The sequence below is a fragment of the Vavraia culicis genome (genome assembly GCF_000192795.1).
Source record: "Vavraia culicis subsp. floridensis unplaced genomic scaffold supercont1.17, whole genome shotgun sequence".
NCBI classification, from domain to species: domain Eukaryota; kingdom Fungi; phylum Microsporidia; family Pleistophoridae; genus Vavraia; species Vavraia culicis.
In genome coordinates, this window is record NW_007360620.1 from 30,794 (window position 1) to 49,962 (window position 19,169).

General features: G+C 43.5%; 10 protein-coding genes across 10 annotated transcripts; 7 read left to right on the plus strand and 3 right to left on the minus strand.

The window, feature by feature from the left end:
* Positions 1-418: 418 nt before the first annotated feature.
* Positions 419-613, plus strand: VCUG_01185 (uncharacterized protein; the record flags this gene model as incomplete). The annotated part of the gene is made up of 1 exon (XM_008075996.1): positions 419-613. One exon carries the CDS (start codon positions 419-421, stop codon positions 611-613), a length of 195 nt encoding a protein of 64 aa, XP_008074187.1.
* An 891-nt stretch (positions 614-1,504) lies between these two features.
* VCUG_01186 (uncharacterized protein) lies at positions 1,505-1,876 on the plus strand (the record flags this gene model as incomplete). Its single annotated transcript, XM_008076013.1, has 1 exon — positions 1,505-1,876. The coding sequence occupies one exon, from the start codon at positions 1,505-1,507 to the stop codon at positions 1,874-1,876; it is 372 nt and encodes a 123-aa protein (XP_008074204.1).
* Positions 1,873-4,461, plus strand: VCUG_01187 (uncharacterized protein; the record flags this gene model as incomplete). The annotated part of the gene is made up of 1 exon (XM_008076014.1): positions 1,873-4,461. A coding segment is annotated over one exon (2,463 nt), but the record flags the coding sequence as incomplete, so codon positions are not given.
* A 446-nt stretch (positions 4,462-4,907) lies between these two features.
* Positions 4,908-5,425, plus strand: VCUG_01188 (uncharacterized protein; the record flags this gene model as incomplete). The annotated part of the gene is made up of 1 exon (XM_008076015.1): positions 4,908-5,425. One exon carries the CDS (start codon positions 4,908-4,910, stop codon positions 5,244-5,246), a length of 339 nt encoding a protein of 112 aa, XP_008074206.1. The 3' UTR covers positions 5,247-5,425.
* A 63-nt stretch (positions 5,426-5,488) lies between these two features.
* Positions 5,489-6,016, plus strand: VCUG_01189 (uncharacterized protein; the record flags this gene model as incomplete). Its single annotated transcript, XM_008076016.1, has 1 exon — positions 5,489-6,016. One exon carries the CDS (start codon positions 5,489-5,491, stop codon positions 5,981-5,983), a length of 495 nt encoding a protein of 164 aa, XP_008074207.1. The 3' UTR covers positions 5,984-6,016.
* Positions 6,017-7,412: 1,396 nt separating this feature from the next.
* Positions 7,413-9,300, plus strand: VCUG_01190 (cysteine-tRNA ligase; the record flags this gene model as incomplete). The annotated part of the gene is made up of 1 exon (XM_008076017.1): positions 7,413-9,300. One exon carries the CDS (start codon positions 7,413-7,415, stop codon positions 9,258-9,260), a length of 1,848 nt encoding a protein of 615 aa, XP_008074208.1. The 3' UTR covers positions 9,261-9,300.
* Positions 9,301-9,482: 182 nt separating this feature from the next.
* Positions 9,483-12,919, minus strand: VCUG_01191 (uncharacterized protein; the record flags this gene model as incomplete). The annotated part of the gene is made up of 1 exon (XM_008076018.1): positions 9,483-12,919. One exon carries the CDS (start codon positions 12,917-12,919, stop codon positions 10,301-10,303), a length of 2,619 nt encoding a protein of 872 aa, XP_008074209.1. The 3' UTR covers positions 9,483-10,300.
* Positions 12,920-13,738: 819 nt separating this feature from the next.
* VCUG_01192 (uncharacterized protein) lies at positions 13,739-16,802 on the plus strand (the record flags this gene model as incomplete). Its single annotated transcript, XM_008076019.1, has 1 exon — positions 13,739-16,802. Exon 1 carries the CDS (start codon positions 13,755-13,757, stop codon positions 16,800-16,802), a length of 3,048 nt encoding a protein of 1,015 aa, XP_008074210.1. The 5' UTR covers positions 13,739-13,754.
* Positions 16,803-17,420: 618 nt separating this feature from the next.
* VCUG_01193 (uncharacterized protein) lies at positions 17,421-18,398 on the minus strand (the record flags this gene model as incomplete). Its single annotated transcript, XM_008076020.1, has 1 exon — positions 17,421-18,398. One exon carries the CDS (start codon positions 18,396-18,398, stop codon positions 17,448-17,450), a length of 951 nt encoding a protein of 316 aa, XP_008074211.1. The 3' UTR covers positions 17,421-17,447.
* A 256-nt stretch (positions 18,399-18,654) lies between these two features.
* On the minus strand, positions 18,655-18,990 carry VCUG_01194 (uncharacterized protein; the record flags this gene model as incomplete). Its single annotated transcript, XM_008076021.1, has 1 exon — positions 18,655-18,990. The coding sequence occupies one exon, from the start codon at positions 18,988-18,990 to the stop codon at positions 18,655-18,657; it is 336 nt and encodes a 111-aa protein (XP_008074212.1).
* Positions 18,991-19,169: the final 179 nt, after the last annotated feature.

Sequence of the window (19,169 nt, forward strand, 5' to 3'; positions counted from 1 at the left end):
TGTGCACACCGTTCACAGAAAATGGCGGTATGCGATAGCACAATGCAGTGAATGCACGTTCTTCGTTCACAGGAAACACGTGAACATGCCACGTGCTCGCTGTGTCAACGGGGGTACGGTTCATAACCGTGCATTCGATTTGAGTGCTCCTTTGCACCACAGCAGTTCGTAATTTTACAACAATTCATCCCATCGTACTTTCTGATCGGTGTGTTACCACTACGTACGATCTTACCGCTCATTAATTCTAAAATTTAACCTTTTTATACCGGGTACTTCGTTTGGAGCTGCACATGGGGCGGTAACGCATTGCCGCCACAGCAGAGAGACCGGCCATTTCGTTCAATACGGACCGTGTTCAATTCACCTTGGCGTGCAGATCTGTAAAATACCTACAACTCTTTGCGTGCAGCAGGAGATGCGTTCGGAAATAGGCGGAGCTGCGGTGACCGGCAAAGTGCAGGGCTACTGCCATTGCAAGACGGAGTGGCAGGTCAAAGGGAGGTCCTTAGCTGCTGATTGCAGCCTTGATGTCATGAACAGTGCCATCGTGGTTCACAGGTCTAACCACTACGGCAGATGCAATCCACAACAAACGGCTCTGAAGGGGTAAACCGTGCCGACACCGGTCAAAACAAAAGACACCAGCACGAGGTGTTCAAACCGGTGCATTAAATACGCTAAAAAGTACGGTAAAGTACTTTTCTTGCATTTTATGACCAAGGCATTTTCTCACAGCTAACTGTAACGATGCCCTGCAGCAATGCCAGTTCAATTTACCTCATCGTGTGAGTAAAAAGACAATTCGTGCACCAAGCACGCAACAAAGTGCTCGTAGCGCACCACGCACTAAGCAGGTACAACGCACTCGTGCTCTGCACGAGTGTGAAAAGACTTGAGAACACAAAGATTAGGTAAGACCGGTATTACGGCTCAATACCTGCAAAGAGTGTTGCTGTGTGCGAGGTGTATCATCATTTTTATTTTTCACCTATCAATATGAAATATACCATTTAAGGAATAAAATGCTTGTGGTGTTTTATTGCAGATGTTTTTTACGTTCATACCAAAGCAAAAGACAGGATATTTGGTGGGTGCTGAACTCCCTGTTAATCACACGAAGATTGGGGTGGTAGTATGGGTGAGATTAAGGGGTGCAGTATGGAACGTACCTTTGATCGAGAACGGACCGTGCACGGTGGAGAGCAGTAATTCTGATCGAGTTATGAACGGGATAAGAAATATTTTGAACAAATTTATTGGTTTAAAATACTAATTGCTGGTGATATTGGCAGTAATTGCCATTCCAGGCACGATCATACGATGATGAACAAACCATTCCGTACATCACCGCATAAAATGACTATAATAATTTGAAAGAGAGCAATTATCTTACACGATCCGGATTAGGTTCCTTATCTTTGAAATTGCATTGTCATTTAATGCACTAATTTACCGCTTTGGCAGCGACCAAAATATAAATAGACGTGCAATCGATATAAACATGGTAATAGCACGCATGATGTTCATATTGACTGCATTATGTGCAACAGCCGATGTAACGCACCGAGAAGATGCACGAGCAGCAGTAAAATACAATTTTAGAGTTAGAGATTATGTTGTGTTGGATTACGGAATGGGAACGAATATGAACACTTTTAGGATGGATAGCACGGTTATAGAACGATACAAGGATTTGAGTGGGTATCACATGGCACGTGTTAGCTGGGATGCCTATGAAAAGATAATGGAGGATGGTGTGGGGCATTGGGAAGAGTTTTTGAATAATGGGGTGATTGAATCGGAGAGTAAGAGTGGGAGAGAAGGGATTGAAGGGAGTGAAGGGAGAGAAGGGGTGAAAGGGGTGAAGGGGTGAAAGGGATTGAAGGGGTGAAAGGGAGTGAAGGGAGTGAAGGGGTGAAAGGGATTGAAGGGAGTGAAGGGGTGAAAGGGGAAGATAAGCATGGAGACGCTTGGATAACAAGAGAGGATGACCTGAAAGAACAAATGACACAAAAAATAAAAGACGATCGGAATAAATCGGTACACAACACACAGCACGCCATCAAAATGTTGGAGAAACAGGGATTGACCGCATCACAAACAGAGGAGCACACACTGAGGGATGAAACGGTGCAAAGAATAGCAGCGGAGGAGCAGCAGGAGAAAGCAAAGGAGGAAATGGAACGAATGGTTGGGAAGAAGGTGGAAATGTTAAGAAAGAAAATGATTAGTGAGATGGAAGAAACGATGAAGAGAGATAAAGAAGAAATGATGAGACGGGTAGAGGAGGAGAGGCTCGGCTTGGAAGTGAAATTGAAAAAGGAGTTAAACGACAGATTGAAGTTGGAGTGGATAGAGAAGATGAAGTTGATGTGGGAGGAATTGAAACCGGAATGGGAGGAGAAATTAAGAAAGAAGCTGGAAAGAAAATTGAAACCGAAGTGGGAACAAAAGTTGAGAACAGAGTGGGAAGAGAAATTGAAGAACGAAAGCTTAGGAAAGCATGATGGAGCAGAAAAATTGGGGAGCGAGGATGAAGAGAGATTAAGACATGAAATGAGAGCGAGGCTAACGGTGGAAGAACAAGAACTAAGAAAAGAAATGGAACGAAGACTGGAGAATAAAAGAGTGTTAAAACTTCAAATCGAAGAAGGTGGAATAAAAGAAGAGAAAGAAAGGCTGGAGGAGAAGAAGAGAACAGAAGAGGAACAACAGAGAAAAAGACTTGGTGAACAAAAATTGGAAGAAATGGCAGAAAGAGTGGAGGAAATGTGCAGGGAAGAGCAAAGATTGAAGATGGAAATGGCAGAAAGAATAAAGGAAATGTGCAGGGAAGAGCAAAGATTGAAGATGGAAATGGCAGAAAGAATAAAGGAAATGTGCAGGGAAGAGCAAATATTGAAGGAAGAAGCAGCAGAAAGAATAAAGGAAATGTGCAGGGAAGAGCAAATATTGAAGGAAGAAGCAGCAGAAAGAGTGGAGGAAATGTGCAGGGAAAAGCAAATATTGAAGGAAGAAGCAGCAGAAAGACTATTCCAGGATGAAGAAGAATTGCTAAGGGAAAAAACTGCAAGAAAGCAAGAGGAAACGATGATACGGACAAGGAACGAAGAGTTAATGAAAGAAATGGAAGAAAAAATCAAACATGAGGAGCAAAGGTTGCGAGAGCAGATGATGGATCGGTTAAAATGTGAGATGGAACGGAAGACACTGCTGGACAGCGATGAACAGAGCGCGTTACAGGCACAACTGGAAGGATTGACGGGAGAAAACATGAAGGAAAGGCTGTTGATAGAAGAAAAGAATTTGTGGGGGGAGGTTTCAATGCGATTAAAGAGAAGGGAAGAAGAAATGCAGAAATCTCACATAAGGATGGAAAATGAAATGATTGAGAAAATATTGAAAATAGAGGAAGAAGAAACGCAAAATATGATGAAGAGGTTAAAGATGGAGGAAGAAAAACTGAGGACAGAGCTGAGAGAGGAAACGGAAAGAATTGTGGATGAGAACAAGAACTTGCGCGAAAAGATAAAAGCTGAGATAATGGAAATGACAGGAATGAACAGGGGTGAATTGATGGGTGAAGGTACGTTAGGAGGAACGAACTGTCCATCACGTGCACAGGAGACACAATTTGATAGGGGCAGAGCGGTGTTGATGAAAAGTGATATGGCGCGGATGAGAGATGTAGCAGCGAAGTGGTATGAATTGGAAAAAGAAAAATTTAAAATAAAAATGGAGGACGAGTTAGAGTTGGAGATTGAAATTCTGAGGATTCAAATGGAACAAGCGCTCAAGCAGGAGGAGCATGACCTGAGGACTGAGTTTGAGGAAAGGCTGGGAATGGAAGAGCAAAAGCTGACAAAACGATTAACTGAGCTGGCTAAAGAGGAACAAGAGTTGAAACGCAGGTTGGAAATAATGTGCTGTGCACAACAGGAAGTACTTGAAAAAAATACTGGGGAAGAGTTAGCGGAAGAAACAAAGCAAAAACTAACAGAGACAGGTGTTGCAAAGGAACAGGCTCAAATGGAAGAAAGGGATGATGAACAATACCAGGCGTGGTTGGCAAGAATGGAAGAGGGAGTGAAAAGAGAAGAGGAGCGATTGAAAATAGAAAAGGAAAGGTTGGAACGAGAAGATGAAAGGATCAAATCAAGAGATAAGATGCTGAAAATGAACGAAGAATGGTTAGAAAGAAGTGAGAAGCAGAAGAGTAAAGCAAAAGATGCACAAGAAGCGGATGATAAAACGAAGGTAAAGGAGAGCAAAGGGAAAGAAGGCCGTATGAAGGGCATAAGAAGTTTATTTGGGATCAATCAATACAGGTAATTAGAGGTACGGCCCATGTTGAAGTATTACACGTTTGAAATTGGGCAGAAGTTTACCTTTTTAGTGTAATTGCTTGGTCAACGTAAATTAATGTCTGTGAGCTGAGTCACTAATTCTCATTAACCCGTTTTGATAATTAAATTTTCGTAAAAATATGCTGAGCAGCGATATTTCGTTTGGTGCTGGTTCAATTTGTGCTATTTACTAATCAAATCAATTTTCATTGATTTGCATGTTTTTTTATCCCAAATGCGTTTTCTCCGGTAAAACTACAAATAACAGCAACGTTGGATCGATAAACTGCTACCATGAAAGATGCCGGCAATAAGCAGGAATGCAATTTGATGTGCTTAAATATGCCAACAATTAAACATTCTTCAACAAATTGTTAGGAATGATAGACTCGTATTCTTATTCACCTTTGTTAAAGCCGTTCCTCTTTCGTTTCAAGTCCATCTCAAACAGTGCCTTAACACGCGCTCACCCTTTTTGCATTTATGATCTTTTAGTAGTGCCGCTTCGCACGAACAGTTTACTTTGAGCTACGAGTGCGATTTAACGGTCTATATCGGATGCAGAACGGGGTGATGCTCATAAATGTACCATTTATGTGGAATTATTGTTTTGAATGGCAGTTCAGCGCTTTAATCTTTTTGGTGTGGTCCATTGCCGTAGTGCGCCAATTATTTTTTAACCCAAAATATTTGCTTGACCGAATCGTGCCAAACACAACATTTCATTACTTTGCGTACCGCTCGTTGTCGCATGTGTGTACGAGTTGCGATTATTTCAGACTTTCTTATCCACTAGCCGTGTACTTAGCTGCCTGTACTGGTCAACACAATTTACTTGACATTCCTGCTGAAGCATATTGCCGTATCACGTTGTGCCGCAGCTACAAATCGCATTAATGAAAAAGTGAGGAGAACCTGTCCAAAAAAGTGTTGCAGTTCGTACCACGTCCACCTGATGGAACAGCTCGTCCGTAGAGACTGAGATATAAAATTTTACTCTCCATTTCATGAACACTCCGCCATTACCAACTGTGCATCTCCTTAACCGCATTTAACCGCGGTACTTCAACCATCCGATTTTCATTTCCTTTTTCAATGTTTACAATTTTTTATAAATATGAGCACCATTGCCATCCCCGATGTCGATCGAAATAGTTAAAATAGCGAAGGAGCGCAACGTTCCGCTTTCACCCCTACTAACGTCATTGGCAATAAACAACCACTCGCCATCCGATCCGCTATCGATAGTGTCCCTCGCGTGCAAAATACACAACCTGCCGTGCGTGTTCAGCCTTCCGCCCAGCCACACGGAGAAGGAAATACTGGAGGCGCTGGAGTACAACGTGAACATCCCCGATACTGCGCAGATCATGGTCAACATCTGTCAGGTTATAAATTTAAGCGATAGCGAAATGCTTTACTATTTGGAGAGGCTGCTGGTTGTGCATCTTGATGACCGGATAAATGTTTTTAACTATTTTGGACGTGGACAGGATATGTACAAGGTGTGTTTAGCGCTGCTGAAAGAGGAGGATTTGGTGTTCTATGAGATTATCAGTGCTGAGAGCAGAAGCAGCGATGTCGATGCCATAAGAGAGAAGCTGAGGAGCGGTGTGAAGGAAGGTTCGTATTAGGAGTATAAATAAATGTAACACATTGTTCTAGCACGGTAATGTTTGTTTGTTCAGCTTGCGGCGCACTTCTGCCGTTCGATCACCAACCTGTTCGCGTATTTGACCGGAATATCTGCTTTAGAAAGAGCGTATCAGATCTGAATTGATATTGAACGCATATGGAAGCCGAAATAAAGCAGCCTGCAGCAAAGCTGTCATTCCCTATCGATCGATATGCTATCTGCACAAGAGATTAAGGGCAGGTGCGGAATGAGCCGAGTAGCAAGGAGGGCTAACAAAGCAGGCGTAACGCATCGTACATGAGCATGCGGTTAAGAGTCGTACGAATGGACAGGTTATACCAATTGGTGTAGATCTGCTGAACGGTCTCTTCGCTATGAAGCGATCATGCACCAGCATGCTTTTTAAGAAGCGTAGTTCTCGCGGTACCTGGTACTGTCACTGCGTACCATCTCAAACATTCTTCGTAGTAAAATGCAGTGTTTTCCTTCTTGCTGAAGGAAAGTAAAACAGGCCACACCTACAATTCTAACGAATTATGCGCCAATTCATCATGAACTTGTAAATGAAATGCATAGTTGGTGCTTTGTAACTCTGGACCAGTCTACCACGGTGTTTCTATGCTACCTTGTATCAATGCAGGGTGATACCGTCATTACCACTCTTTTTCTCTTTGTACCGTGTTATTGCTCATCAGCACGCCTTACACCTCTACCAATGAACTTACCTGGCACGCTGTATGTTTGTTATGCCCTTATCAACTTTTGTTTTTCAAGTCATCATTTTCCTGCACAAAACTTCTGAATGGGGTGAACCAGGTACATTAAAATCACTTCTTTGGTTTGCACATTTCTGTTTCTCTTGCCTCGAGCCAGCCATTAAATTTTTATTGGTAGTGTCCTTCTATGCTATGCTTATGTTGAGTCCAACACATGGTGCTTTTCATCATGGGGCACTAAAGTACAACGCAGATGAACATGAAAAACATATTTACGTGCCATGTTACGATTTAACGATTCGTATCATGTGCAAATAATAAATGCTTTCCATTTTGTTCGTTATTTTCTTTTAAGCGAATATTTCCTTAAACAGTCATATTAAAGGAAGAAGCGTAATTCTGTAAACACTCAGGAACCGAAGAATAAACACTGATTCACGGGAATGATAGGTCAATACAAGGAATACGTCTATAATAACTTGTATTACCATAACATACGCACTCATCGGCAGCGGAACAAATGCACCAATTATCGATTAATAAGGAATTATTCCTTCATTCACGCGCTCTGAACCATTCTACATATTCCCTATTAATCTAAAATATCTATACAAACCATAATACCTCTAAACGGACAGTAAAACAGCCCTGCCATTACCTGTACCGGCCGTCTCCACCACATTCTCTAATTCCTTTACTTTTGTACCCCTCATGACAGAAAGCGCAAACACGGCAAAACAATCGTTGCACATAAAGAACACGCTCACCAACACGGTAGAGCCGTTCACACCGATTACCCCGTCACAGATAAAAATGTACATTTGTGGGCCCACAGTGTACGACAGCGCACATCTCGGTCATGCTCGCACGTACATCTGCTTTGACGTGATACGACGCATCCTTGAGGAGCACTTCCACTACGATGTTACCTTTGTTATGAACATAACAAACATTGACGATAAGATTGTTAAGAAGGCTGAGGCTATCTTTAGCGAGTTCCTGAAGAGCAACGTAAAGTACGTGAATGCGGACAGCCTGGGGCAGGAGCAGAAGAGGAATGCATTTGTGGAGTGTGTTGAGTTTGTGACGAGGAAATACGAAGAGGAGTTTTTTGAGGATATGAGACGGTTGAATGTAAAGATGCCTTCCTTTGTTACGAAGGTTACCGATTATATGGGCGAAATCATACAATTTGTAGAGAAATTGGTTGAGAAGGGCCGAGCGTATGTTTCGAATGGCAGCGTATACTTTGACATGGTTAAATTTGTGGAGGAGGGCGGACAAAGGCACTTCCGCGATGATGATGCTGTGATAAACGAGGCGGAAGAGGGCAGCGAGAAAAGACATCGAACCGACTTTGCGCTGTGGAAGCGGTGCAAGGAGGGTGATCTGTACTATTTTAAATCGCCCTGGTCTAACGGCCGGCCCGGCTGGCACATCGAGTGCTCGGCAATGGGCATGGACGTGCTTGGACTAACGATGGACATACATGCGGGTGGCATAGACCTGCAGTTCCCCCACCATGAGAATGAGCTGATACAGTCGCGTGCACTTACCGACAGACAGTACGTCAACTATTTCATGCACACCGGTCATCTGCACATCGAGGGGTTGAAGATGAGCAAGAGCCTCAAGAATTTTATCACCATCCAGGACTGCCTCAAGAAATTTACAGCACGACAGATAAGAGTGATGTTTCTTAATAACTGCTATGATAGCACGGTTACGTATCGGTACGAGGCAATGGAGTACGCAGAGAAGATCGAAAAGAAGCTGTTCAACTTTGTGAGCATGGCTGAGGCTGAGATTGCGGGCAGGGAACGGTTCGCTGGAGATAAAGCTGAGACGAGCAATGCTGATAGTGCACACAATACCACTGACACGAGCGGTGTGGATGGCCGTGTTCAACGCAGCACTAATATGGAAAGAAGCGTGACACGTGTTGAGCAGGAGCAGACACACAAGACCGAGATTGTCATTGATAACGGTGAGGGTGGAGAGTACGATAATAGACCACTTACGGACGATGATGACGTAGTGTACAGGGACGAGAGCACTGAGGAAGATGCGAACGACAGGACTGACCAGGTCAACAATACTGCGAAGGATCCGTATTATGTGATAAACAAGAGAATGTATGGGCCTTTGGATCAGAATGATAGGATGGTGCTGAGGATGCTTGAAATAGCAAAGAAGGAGGTACACGAGTCATTCTGTGACAATTTCAACACATACAAGACCCTCACCGCCATACTCAACCTAGTAACAATCATGCATCAGAAAATGTACAACTGCTCAGGACAGATTGTCCAGCTGGTACTCGATTATATCAAGAAGATACTTTCAATGCTTGGTTTGGAGGCCAAGCAAGAGATGGAGGAGAGCATGCTTCCGAATATAATATGCAATTTCAGGAGTGAGGTACGAAGGTTGTGCAAAGAGAAAAAGGGTGCACAGGAACTGTTTCATGCATGTGATGTTGTGAGAGACGAAATGGTTGATGCGGGGTATGTAATTGAAGATAAGGGGAGTGAAAGTGTGATAAGGAAGAAACAGTGAGCAGGGAGCACTTTATTAAATACCTTTAGGTTTTATGCAATTCGGGGTTCTAGAACCTAATTTAAGCTGGAAAATAGTTATTCGTTCATGCATCAGCGATAATATTCAAGTACATACATGTTAAAGTGCTATTTATGCATAAATATTTGGCATCAGACCGTGATAATAATCGAAATTATTCCTTGTACACAAGCGCAAAGATATAAACTGCCATGAGGATGCTTGCAGTGCAATGGACATCCGCAAAAATAACAGAAATGAACAGTGACAGGTTTTGTACGTGCCTGCAGTTCGTGAACCGGTTAGGTATTTTGTGATGAACGCAATGATTGAACAGAAGGAGTATTATTTTACAGCAATACATTCATTGATAGAAGATGCGGTGGTGCAAGTACTCATATGTATGACATGAGTACTATATTATACTCTTCGTTGCAGGCACTGTCCAAGGATCTTCAATTACCCGCAAATTAATTAAACTGTAAAAATGCACAGTACCAGCTCGAACCGATAGAGGTACGCTGCATGAAAATCCTGCATCCAAGTTCCTTAGAGTAAGCTGTGCCAATGCAAACAAATCAAAATACTACGCCCAGAACAACAATTTAGATTTTAGTCTCTCAAATCGTTAGGTACGACTTATATTTCTTTATGCACGCATGAAATACGTTTAAATCAGTTTATTTGATCTATTTTAAATGACGCGCTTATCGATTGAACGTGTGCACTCGGTGATTAAATACAGATTTGCCAGGGAAGAGCACCTCGTCCAGGAATCGGTAAACACAGTCAAGCATAGCATGCCGAGAAGTACATCTGTAGCACCAGGTGTATGGCATGAACAAATAAGCTTGCTTGATAGAAGTAAGGAAACAAAGCATGAGCACGGACAAAAAGCGTTCAGAAAAGATGCACGGCTTCGTGCATTGGTATGATAATTTGGAGGGCTCGTCTGTATAACACGGTAAAGGTACGAGATCAACATGCACAAACTGTTCATGCATCATTGGTATAAATACGTTCAACCCGTGCATAAACAGTCATTCACCGAGAAAATACACCTTCCCATCACTCCCACCAACCACCACACCATCACCGGTACCATCCATGCACACCACACTGCACGGCACTCTTTCATTGCCGCGCTCCTCCATCTCAGCACTCCACCTCTTCACAACACCGTCCTTACAGCCTGTGTAAAGATACTCCGCGTTTGACGCTCCTGCCCGTATAAAAGAGGAGTGTGTACCCTTGCACTCCTTGATCAGCTGGTGGTTCTTCCATTTTCTGATGTTCCCCTCCTTTGAGGCACTGAACAGGAATCCCTCATGCATGAGAATGAGATTAACAGGGCTGTTATGCGCAGGCAATAGGCACTGGGCCCTTATATCGTCCACAGCACCGTGCACCATCTCAGCGTAACACACCGTGCTATCAACACTGCCCGTATAGATCACGCCATCATGCATCCTCACCGCATTTACATACCCCTTGTGCCATACTCCCTCGTACAGCACACCCATCCTCACATCGCATACACACACCTGTCCATTGATGTGGCCCGTTACCACGTACGTGCCCTGGTAGCACATACTGGTAATGCCCGTATCGTACCGCCTGATAAGCGGGCCATCAACGAAGTACAGCCCATCGTTGGTGCTGTACAGCACCTCAGAGTGTTCATTACGGGCAAGAAGCGAAAGAAAAAGGCATCGTTTGAGAGTGACCGTCCTGCCTGCCACGGTGCGTCTGAGCGTGTTATCTGAGCTTATCGTGTACAGCCCGTCGTTAAGGTACGTGATTGAGAGTACTGTTGAGGAATGCACTGCCAGCTCGCGTATACGTCTTAGACCGTTGAGTGCTCGCACTCTTTTCGCATTTAGCGGTGTAATACGTGTACGCTCTGTGGCCGTGGTACTGATACATTGGCGTGTTCTCTTAGCAGTGATTTTGTTACATGGGGGTTTATCGGTGATTAATCCGTGAGGATGCGGTTTGTTGAGGACAGGCTTGACTGGGATTGACACAGCGGGTGCTTCTGGTTTGCTGGGGAACGGTCTATCAGCAAATGCCTCGCTAGAGAATGATTTGCCATGTACCACATCCTCCGTAGCTATCGGTCTGACAGGTATCGTTCCATCCATTACATCAACAGATTCATCTCCAATGCACGACTTACCACCATGACTAATGATCCTACGCACCTTCCTCTGCCCCACGTCTAGTGTTAAGTTCTTGCTCAGATCAAAGTTTATCTTTCGTATGGGCGTAGGTGTATGTACGTTTTTTGCATCTTCGTTTCTTCTTACGGGTGTAAGAACGGTGTTTGTTACCTTATTTCTTATCGGTGTGCTGGCCATGGGGTACATGCACGTATCGGTAAGGAGGAGCGTATCATTTCTGCCACCAATCGCTCCGTTTTTCAAATTCTCATCCCCTTGTCCGATCGGGCTGTGGCGTGTGCTCACCGATACATCCGCATTGATGCCTGTCTTAACGCTTCTATCGTTTAATGCGCTAGTACTGCTCATCGTATCGGTGGCACTCTCTTCCTTGTTACTGCATGCCACCTCTGCGCTGCTGGCCTTAGTGCATGCGGTTGATTGTTCTTCACGCTTGGTCTTACCGTCCGTGCTACGCTCCTTCTCGTAACATCTGCATATTCCCCTCCCAGTTTTGTCCTTAAGCTCCTTCCTCAACCACTCATTTTCTCTCCTCAGCCGGCCTATTTCCTCTCTCAGCCGTATAACTTCGCCTTGCTCCCTCCCAACCACGGGCTCCCTCTTCACCACCGTTCTCAGACAGCCTGCCCTATTCGCGTACTCAAGCGTGTTCATCGTTTCGTTCGCATCCTGGTAGCTGTCACTCACGCATGCGATCATACGCACGATCGTGTTGTCGTTCAGGATCGGCTTGAGAATGCGTGTGAGCTTGCTGTCGCGGTACGGCACGAACTTCTTTTTGTTGTACAGCGCATTGATCACGTTGCCGAGGGCAAGCAGTCCTGTGTTAATGCTGATCGCCTCTTTCATCGTGTCATTGCTCACGCCCGTGCGTTTTGTACGTTCGGATCCCGCCAGGTCAACAAACACGAGCGATGCCCTGTCAGTGCACACGCGTATCACAGCATGCGATCGGCTGCTCCCTGCATTCATTCTCGTACACTTCGTAATGCGAAGTGCAATCGCATCTGTAACAACGCTCCTAAACTGCTCATACGTGCGCACTTCCCGTTCATGCGCATTAATAACGAGCTCAGATCGGTTATTCCTCAAAATAATGCGTTCACGCCCATTAAGTAGGTCATACACCTCCTCATTATAAATTTCGAACATAGCCATCCTCACACACTCCTTCCCAACCACCGTGCACATGCTCACGGGCACAATGCCCGTGCACGCATCAATCTGATCGGCCGTTAGGCCCATGGTGTACGTCTTGCCAGAACCGGTCTGACCGTAGCATACTATGCTGGTGTTATAGCCGTTCAGGAATGCATTGACGGTTGGTTGAAGATGTGCCGATATGTCGGGATCGGTGTGGATGTGGGTGAACGTGAATTTATAGGCGTTGATTGTTATGGTGGGTGGTGATGATAGGAGGTATGGGGTTGGGGATGAACGTATTTTTATGTGTACCTGGAGGTTTTGGGATGACATTTTGTGGTAGGGGTTGGTGAAATGGTGGTTTAGTTATGGGGGCAGGGGTGGGGTACTGGTAATAGTGAGAGTGAAGTGTAGGTACTGATAGCAATGAGAATGAAGTGTACGTACTGATGGGGTAGCTAAGAAAGGTGAAAAAGGGAATAAATATAGTGTTAAGGACCTTAGACGGGAAAAAGTGTGAAAAAAAATTAAGGGCAAGGAATTAGTGCAGTTACGGCTCAACAACAGCTGATGCATAAACAAATAAGATTAGAAACGTTTATGCAGCGCATAAATAAATAAGAATACTAAAGATATAAATAGAGAAGAGCAATTGTGAAAATAAAAATTGCAGAGCGATCGTGCTAGATGAAGAATTGTATGAAGGCATTGCAATGATGATTATTTGATACTCGTGATTAAGATTGAAAGCACAGATCCTATGTGTTGCTGTGTATGAAGGGTAGAAGAAATGCTTTGCGGTAACCATTAATGGAAATAATGCATAATAAGATATGATGTGCATGACAGGTAGTAATGCATGAATGAGCAGTAGTGAGATATGAAGTGGTACTGTTGTACCAGAAATATTCACAACGTTGCTCAATAATAGGTACTTTGTTTGCTGTTACGGTTACCAACAATACCGGGATGTCCAGTACCAGTATCGTAATAGTTACCAATATCAGAATATGCAGTGCTACTTTTCACACCACAGCGATACAAGCATCAATAGAATACCGCAATAACTATCAACGGTACAGATGCCACAATAACTGCAGTTCATCATGTCTTGCTAATCTATCACCTCGTGCACACCTCCTTAATTTGAAATTTCGATACCCCTACGATGTTCTACCACTGCATCTTTTTATTGGTCCTTACTATACTTTCCTACTTCTTGTACTTCCGTAAGAAGTACAACACAAAGACACATGCCCATATACAAAAGAAAGAGTACGTTAGGCTTAGTATTGAAGATGATAATACGTTATTTGCACTGCTGTGCGTGAATAGAAGCGAGCCAAGGATTGTTGAATATAAAAAGGGAGAATTGGTGAATGTTGTTGGAGTCATATTGGAAGGAAAGGTTTGTTTGGAGATTAGAGGAAGGTGCTATGGAACGAAGAGTGGGGGTGAGTTTACGATCGGGTTAGATGAGATGATACGACGGATTGGTCATAATGAGGAAGAAGGAGTTGATAATGAGGAAGAAGGAGTTGATAATGAGGGAAAAAAAGTTGATAATGAGGGAGAAGGAGTTGATAATGAGGGAGAAGGAGTTGATAATGAGGGAGAAGAAGTTGATGTGAAGATAGGAAAGATAAAGATTATTAACGGTGAAGAAAGGGTTGATGAGAAGGAGACAGACGAACTGAAGGGGAGGTGGTACAATAAGAACAGAGGAGATGATACCATGCAGTGTGGAAGGAACATCTTGAAAGAACATAAAAAAAAACTATGGACAAAGGACCGGTCAAGCAGGAATAGAAAGAAAGTAGAACAGACTGATCATCATGTTACAACAGGTGTAAGGCTTATCGCTAAGACCGAACTAAAAGTACTCGTTAGCAACGAACGTTTTAATTCGTATGCTGTGTTTTTGTACTTAAAAAAGATTATGCATTTATGCACAAAACATTTCAAATTAAAACGCTTGCTCATGAAGCAGGACGTGATAGCACGTGCCAGGATCACTAAGGAGTTCACGTACGAAGAGAGCACCGTGAGGAACGAGTTTATACGAGAGGGCGTGATATGGGTGGTACACGGACAGGTTGAGGTACGTGCAGGAAATTCTTGCATAATCGTACGTAGGGGTGTGTATGGCATGGTAAATCACTTCTTGAGAAACATGCAATGCACCTTAAAAGCGTGTGGCACCGTAACATACAGACGTATAAACATGGACACATTCTCACACGATGATTTGCTTGCATTCATGCGTATGACATACACGATGCGTGCGATATGTGCATGCATAGATTGGCAGGTACATGGCAGGTGCACCAAAAAATTTAAAGATCTTGTATTCCTTGATTGTGGTCGTGTACATTGCAATGGTGCGTACTACACCAAGGGCTGTCTGAATACACACGAGCTGATGGAGTATAAGACGAGTACTGTAAGATTTGTAAAGAGGAGTTACGTGCTGGTAATGAAAAGAAGGATGTTTAGAAACCTGGTGAAGAAGTGCTACGGGCGAAGATTTATTAAAAGAATGGGAGCTGAGAATGAGAGGAGAAAGGTTGTGGTGGTGATTGGAAGGGAGAGAGAAGAGAGTTTGAGGTTCTTTGGGTGTTTGGAGAAGGAGATGATGGTTAAGGAAGGTAACGAAGCTGATGATGAGTATGGCGGTAATGTATATGATGATAAAGATGGGGATAGAAAAGGCGAGCAGAAAACAGTGAGTGCTAACAGTACTATAAAAAGGAGGCGCGCTGTCAATGAAGAAATTAATGAAAAAAATGATGAGGAAGAAAAGATAACTGCAGAATACACTGAAAATATAAATATGGAAAATGTAGAGGAGAGCTGTACTGCCAGTATTAATTATCTTAAACCGTTCCATACGGATACACGGTGCAACGGGCAAGGTAATACCAAGCACACCACGGTATGCACATCGCTACAGGTGCGGACACCAAAACACAGCAGCAAAAAGAACGCTAAAAGGTTCTTAGCAATAAGACACTGCAATTTTAGCAAAATGGGCGAGCTACGATTCCTTGAACTGATCAAGGATGTGGAGATTGTCTTGATATACGTAGAAAACTACTTCAGCAGGTTGATGAGTTTCTTGGTGAATTATGGCGATTTAATCTTGGCGGTGAATTTGGAAAATGCTACTTTTGACTTTGAGGTGGAAGACGTGGTACTTTACGAAGAGCGTAGCAGTTCAGGGGTATCAATGGGTAATGGCAGAAAGGGTCACAAGATATACAGTCCGAGCGATAAGAGCACATTCTGCATGAAGGACTACGAGCGACTCTGCAGGTACATACGTGACGAGTGTGTTGGTTTGGTGCTGGGCGGGGGTGGTGCGCGGGGCCTTGCGCACGTAGGCATAATCGAGGCCCTTCTCGAGTACAACGTGCCAATTGACATGGTGGGCGGTACATCGATGGGTGCATTCATTGCCGGTTTGTACTCGATCAGCATGGACAACTTTATCGTGTTTTCGCGTGTTGCCCACTTCTGCAAGCGCATAAGTTCGCGTTGGCGTGTTTTTATGGATCTTACCCTTCCACTGTGCTCGTTCTTCACCGGACATTCGTTCAACCGCGTATTGTACACCATCTTTGACAAACGGCGCATCGAAGACACGTGGATACAATTCTTTTGCATAACTACAAATTTATGCACATACGAGGAAATAAAACATGTAAGCGGTCTCATGTGGCGGTACATACGTGCAAGCATGAGCATAGCAACCATTCTACCACCCGTGTGTGACAAGGATGCGCTACTGCTCGATGGCGGATACACAAACAACGTGCCCGTCGATAGAATGCTTGAGCAGTGCAGCCGTATAATAGCGGTAGATGTAGGCAGCGTATCTGACAATGAATTTACACCGTACGGTGATGCGCTGTCCGGTACATACGTACTGCTCAATAAGATGTTCACATCCAGCAAGTACATCTCGTACAATGAGGTACAGTACAGATTAGCATTTTTATCATCGGCGTACAAACAGAAGAAGATTGTGCAGGATGGTAATGTTGTGCTTATTACGCCTAAGATACCGTACAGAACGGATGATTTTGATAAGTATAGTGAGATTATTAGTGTGGGGTACGAATGTGGTAAAAGAGAAATTGGGAAAATGAAAGATAGGGGTGAGTATAGGCAGTTCTTTGGAAAGATGAAGAGAAAGAGACGTATGAGTATTTGATGATGTATGAGGTGTTGAGCGGGAAGGTAGGATGGATGAGATGTTGAGCGGGAAGGTAGGATGGATGAGATGTTGAGTGGGAAGGTAGGATGGATGGGCAAGTAAAGTTGGCAAGATAAACGGGATGAATAGGATGGGGGTAATAGCAATACGTTGCATGTCACATTGGAGACGATGGCAATACGCTGAGCAATGAAAGAAGGAAATATGCTATATTCATGGGGAGTAACGCACTGATCATGGCTAGGGCTGGTTTAATGAGCAAATGCATGCTATTTAAGGATTAAGCATAAAGATAATGCGTTTATGGTATGATTAAGCTTATTAGGGGGTGTGCTTGAACAGGAGCATAATTTGGAAACAGTAAGCATTAGTTAAGGAGAATACTACACGTAATGTTTGTGTAAAAGATAGTAATTTAAGCTAAAAGAATGCCACACGGTAATAATACGGCACGTAATTAAGCTGGTTTGCACGGTACTACGTACTAGGAGTGACACGAAGAGGGCTCGTGAAGCAAAATAAAAGTAAGAGACATACCACTTATTAGACGTGGTATGCCCTCACATCAAGACTTACACATAAGAAGTACCTTACAATGCATGAAGCAAAGTATTACTGGTTAAATCACTTTTAACTTCGTACTCAACTACGCATTAGCGACATCCTGGCTTGGTAAGCAGATCTTTGTGCTGCAGATTCATCCACACGGTACTGCAAATGCTTTCTAAACTCATTCACACGTTCAAAAACATTCTTCGCAATATCCACAGGCACGTCACTCCCTGTACCAATGCTTTTATTCATGGAGTTGATCTGGTTGATCATATACAAGCTTAACTGTGTAAAGAATTCGATGTCAAGATCATCATCTGAACAGTGATGGGCTGATTCACGAGAGCGCACATCGCAAGCCCAAATTGGTAGTTCAGGAGCGGAGCACTCTCTTCCGTTCGGTAGCGATAGTTTGCTTGGTGATGCACTTTCCGGTTGCACTTCCTCTTCGTTTTCAAGTATTTGTTCATTACCACTGCGATCGATGCAGCAATTTCCTTGGTCAGCATCATTCCCGTCAACAGTCTCCTCAAATTGAGCATCATTCCCATCAACAGACTCCTCAAATTGAGCATCATTCCCATCAACAGACTCCTCAAATTGAGCATCATTCCCATCAACAGTCTCCTCAAATTGAGCATCATTCCCATCAACAGACTCCTCAAATTGAGCATCATTCCCATCAACAGACTCCTCAACTTGAGCATCATTCTCGCTAACAACACAATCACCACTTACCATCCCCTGCGCAGCAGCACTATGCTCATTACTTTCCTTTACCGTAGGATGTACCCTACTATCACGCACCTCCTCACCACTTACCGTCCCCTCACTACTCACCCTACCATCATCGATAAACTCTCCCGCATCACCATCCACAAATTCTCCCATACGTATCCCACCATTACTCACAGCCACACTCATCACATCTCTGCTACGCATAAACACACACGCTGTAATTACCAACGATACTAGCGCACATGCAAACAGCATAAGAAGGAGCGAATATTTGGATGGCATGCAACCTTTGATGTACGGCATTATGAAGGGTAGCTCAGCTAGAGTTGTTTTACCGATGTGATAGAATAAATGAAATGATAAGAAGAGCGAACGTGTTCTTGGTTGAGAGAGTGATAATGAAATGTTAGGATGTAAAATTGTGAGTAGTACTTTTATGGAACTTTCCTTTTATGAAAGTACCTGCCGTACTTATGAACAGTAATTACTTAGTTAGTGTTTAAAAGAGTGTAACTCAGAAAAGAATAGCATCTCAAGGAGCGGTACTTCGTGATTGATGCTAGCAAACGGTTAGATATGCTTGTTGAATGGTGCTGTGCACGTTGAGAGTGGTAGGTAAAGTATTTGAGGCTGTGTATGGTACGTTACCACTGCTGTACGTACTTTTATTTGCTTTTTTGTTCAATTTACTCCTTTTTTCTGATAAGTAAGATATTCTTATCTTTTTTGTGCGTTGACACGTGACAGATGAATTAAATTGATGAGTACGAAGCTGAGAATGAACCGTGGTTGAGCTGTTAAAGTACTTAATTGCGAATATGTGGTAGAAATGGTTTGTTGAATGAGTGCACACATCGTAAAGTAGGGCATTGTGCAACGGTTGAATGAAACGCATTAATGTACGTATTGGGTTGAGAGTGGTGTGTAGGACTATTGCTGTGGTGTGGGGGTATTTACTTGGGTAGAGATTGTTGGTACTGTACTACGCGGAAGAAAGAAAATGTAGGTGTTGGATTGTTAATATGTTTGTTTAAGACTGGTACTTTTATTTTTATGAATGAAATGAAGAATTGA